At 39.4% G+C, this 4116-nt stretch overlaps 1 protein-coding gene across 1 annotated transcript; it reads right to left on the bottom strand.

The window, feature by feature from the left end:
* Window positions 1-1169: 1169 nt before the first annotated feature.
* LOC307054176 (proliferating cell nuclear antigen) lies at window positions 1170-2027 on the bottom strand (the record flags this gene model as incomplete). Its single annotated transcript, XM_079705760.1, has 1 exon — window positions 1170-2027. One exon carries the CDS (start codon window positions 2025-2027, stop codon window positions 1242-1244), a length of 786 nt encoding a protein of 261 aa, XP_079561886.1. The 3' UTR covers window positions 1170-1241.
* Window positions 2028-4116: the final 2089 nt, after the last annotated feature.

The raw sequence follows: 4116 nt of genomic DNA, 5'->3' as shown, positions 1-4116 counted from the left end.
TTTTTTTTTTTTTTTTTTAAATGTCGAGCTTTATTAAAGTATAATTTACATACGATAAAGTACAATTGGATTGGTTTTGACAGATGCATATAATCTTGTAGCCATCATCACAACGTAGATAAAATATTTTCATCACTCCAAAAATTTCCATCAGGCTCCTTTGCAGCCAATATCCTTCCCCAACCCCAGGAACACAGAAAGGTAATGAATAGTTACCTACTGGATACAGTGAGTTCTACCGTCACTCCAAGTACGATAGAAATCTGTCATTTAATCCACCAAACACAAAATACACCGGAAAAAAGGACTACAATAAAGGAATTCTCAATATGCAGCATGTCAACTTGTGACCTTGTAGCACAATTACTGCTGGGCCTTTTTCACTTTCTTGGTTGAATCCAACATCCATGGAATTAAGCCACCTTCATCCTTTAAGGGAGTAAGTCCCCACAAAAGGTTACTTATGCTAGAGAAATTATTTTTGCACAAACATACTCCTTGGGACCTATCAGATCTACTAAAACTTCCAAGAAACTTCCTGTACAAGGCTCCCTGGGCTAATGAAACACTGCCCTGTAACAATGCTAGTCTTATAAAGCTGACAGAACTTTGGGTACATTAAGCTTCTGTAAAGTGTTAGTTTCTGCTAGCAAAAAAGACAAAATATTATGTATTTGTTCTACTCTCCCCTTTTCATTTCTTGAGCTCAAGTCAGAATACCAAAATAAGTTTGGCAAATGAATCCCCCAAAATACTTTGTCACCTGCTGTATCTGGAATACTTTTTATCACTGTATCTAATGTTATATCAACCTGCTCTAGACTGAAAAAATAAGCTCATTTACATGAGCTGCTTGAATTGTGAATTCGTTAGGATACTTGCAACCATCGTGGTCCAAATGAAGGCACTGTCCTGTGATGCTTGAAATTCAAATGACTTTTATTTAAATTGAAAACAATACTTAAAACTGCATTTAGAGTCAAAACCCTTGTTCATAAAAATTATAAGGAGTATTCCTAGGTAAGGCAAAGTTATTACTAGGTTAACAAGACCAGATTTGACTTTGGACTTTACTCTTTGAACAAACTGTAGAGAATGGAGAAAAAAAAAAGTTATTTACAGAAAACTGTATCTACATATGTACTCAGAGGTACAAAGACAAAAGAGACTTAAGTATGTGCTAGCATCTCAGAAGCAGTTCTCAAAGAGCTTAGTTTTATTTCCTTGAATTTTAAGAATGTCTAAGATCCTTCTTCATCCTCGATCTTGGGAGCCAAATAGTACTTTAAATGTCCCATATCAGCAATTTTATACTCTACGACAAGGGGTACATCTGCAGACATACTGAGTGTTACTGTAGGAGAGAGTGGAGTGGCTTTTGTAAAGAAGTTCAGGTACCTCAGTGCAAAAGTTAGCTGAACTGGTTCATTCATCTCTATGGTAACAGCCTCCTCTTCTTTATCAACATTACTCGTTTGTGACAACTTAATATTTCCATTTCCAAGTTCTCCACTTGCAGAAAATTTCACTCCATCTTTTGCACAGGAAATTACAACAGCATCTCCAATATGACTGAGATCTCGGCATATACGTGCAAATTCACCAGAAGGCATCTTTACTACACAGCTGTACTCTTGTTCTGGAATTCCAAGTTGTTCAACATCTAAATCCATTAACTTCATTTCATAGTCTGAAACCTTTTCTTGATTTGGAGCTTCAAATACTAGTGCCAAGGTGTCCGCATTATCTTCAGCCCTTAGTGTAATGATGTCTTCATTGCCAGCACATTTCAGTATTTTGGACATGCTGGTGAGGTTCACGCCCATGGCCAAGTTGCGGTCGCAGCGGTACGTGTCGAAGCCCTCGGAGCGTAGGGTGAGCTGCACCAAAGAGACATGGGACGAGTCCATGCTCTGCAGGTTCACGCCGCTCGAGCTGATGTCCCAGCAGGCCTCGTTGATGAGGTCCTTAAGCGCCTCAAGCACCTTCTTCAAGATGGAGCCCTGGACCAGGCGCGCCTCGAACATGGTGGCGGAGTCGCAACGACACGGCTGCTGGCGGAAGGAAGGAGGAAGGTGTAGCCGGCTTAGGCTTCAGGAGATGAGAGCGAGCGGGCGAACTAACTCAGGAACGCTTGAGACGGAGGAAGCCCACAACCAACCCGCCGCGCCTGCAGCAGTTTAATCTGCACTTTTCTTATTACCACATGCCCCTAAGAGGTATCCTGATTTCTAACACCTTAAGCAAGTCTTGCCTATTTCTTGCATTTATATTCATGGAATCATATAGTCAGTATTCTTTTATGCATGGCTTATTTTTCTCAGCAGTATGTTTGTGAGATTCATCCATGTTGTTGCATGTAACAGTAGTTTGCTCATCCTCATTGCTGTCTACAGTGCTTCAATGCATGAACATTGCCACAAAATATTTTAAATCCATTCTGCTGCTGGTAGACATTTGCCTTTTTTCCAGTTTGGGGATATTATGAGTAGTGCTGATATGAACATCCTTGCAACATATATTGTGTGTTGTGTGAACATACTTCCATAGTTCTGTAGCATTTATGCTGACAGAATTGCAGGGTCATAGGGTATGCATTTTTTCAGCTTTAGTTGATGCAGCTTAAGAGTTTTCAACATGATTGTTACATTTACACTTCAACCAGAAGTGTGTGAGAGGTTCAGTTGTTGACACATTTTGAGCAACTTCAGTAGTCAGTCCTTTTAATTTCAGTTACTCTGATGGGTGTGTTGTGGCCTTGATTGTGGTTTTATTATATATTTTTTTAATTGAGATATAATTAAAATACCATGAAATTTACCCTTATAAAGTGTACAATTCAGTGATTCTTAAAATATTCACATTGTTGTGCAACAATCATTGTTATCTGATTCCAGACATTTTCATCACCCCCAAAGGATACCCTATAACTCTATTCCCATTTCTCTCTACCCCCAGGCTCTGGAAACACTAGTCTGCATTCTGTCTTTGTGGACTTGCCTATACTAGACATTTTGTGCAAATGGAATCATACATTTTATGGCTATTTGTGTCTGGCTTCTTTCACTTAGCATGTAACATTAGCAAAGTTACTAGGAAAACTGGATTACCATGACCAAAGATGTTACAGAGTGCACACAATCCTGACAGGGAAAGCTAAGACCCAGGAGTGTTTTTCCTTAGCCATAGTATTCTCTTATGATTTTTGTATTTCTGTAGTATTGGTTGTTATTTCTACTTTTCATTTCTTACTGTTGATTTGGGTCCCCTCTCTTTTTGTCTTGATGAGCCTGGCTAAAGGTTTATCAATTTTGTTTATCTTTTCAAAAAAAGAGCTCTTGGTTTTTTTTTGTTTGTTTGTTTTGTTTTTTTGCGGTACGCGGGCCTCTCACCGCTGCGGCCTCTCCCGTTGCGGAGCACAGGCTCCAGACGCGCAGGCTCAGCGGCCATGGCTCACGGGCCCAGCCGCTCCGCGGCATGTGGGATCCTCCCAGACTGGGGTGCGAACCCGTTTCCCCTGCATCGGCAGGCGGACTCTCAACCACTGCGCCACCAGGGAAGCCCAAGAGCTCTTGTTTTCATTGATATTTTCTATTGTTTTTTTGGTCTCTATTTATTCTCTGATCTTTATTATTTCCTTCTTTCTGCTGACTTTGGGTTTAGTTTGTTCTTCTTTTTCTAATTCCTTTAGGTGGTAGGTTAGGTAGTTTATTTGCTATTTTTATTGTTTCCTGACATAGGCCTCTATCACTATAAACTTCTGTCTTAGAACAATTTTTGCTGCATCCCATAGTTTTTAGAAAGTTGTGTTTCCATTTTTATTTGTCTCAAGGTATTTTCTGGTTTCTTCATTGACTCACTGGTCTTTTAGTAGCATGTTGTTTAATTGCCACGTGTTTGTGCTTTACTTATTTTTGCTTCTGTAATTGATTTCTAATTTCATACCACTGTGATAGGGAAAATGCTTGATATAATTTATATTCTCTTAAATTTGTTGAGACTTGTTTTGCAGCCTATCATGTGATCTAACCTGGAGAATGTTCCATGTGCACTTGAAAAGAATGTATATTCTGCTGCTTTTGGATGGAATGTTCTGTAGATAACTGTTAAGTCTAA

This window comes from Hyperoodon ampullatus (genome assembly GCF_949752795.1).
Source record: "Hyperoodon ampullatus genome assembly, chromosome: 6".
Taxonomy (NCBI): domain Eukaryota; kingdom Metazoa; phylum Chordata; class Mammalia; order Artiodactyla; family Ziphiidae; genus Hyperoodon; species Hyperoodon ampullatus.
The sequence above is the reverse complement of the archived record's forward strand: the minus strand, read 5'-3'. Positions and strand labels throughout refer to the sequence as shown.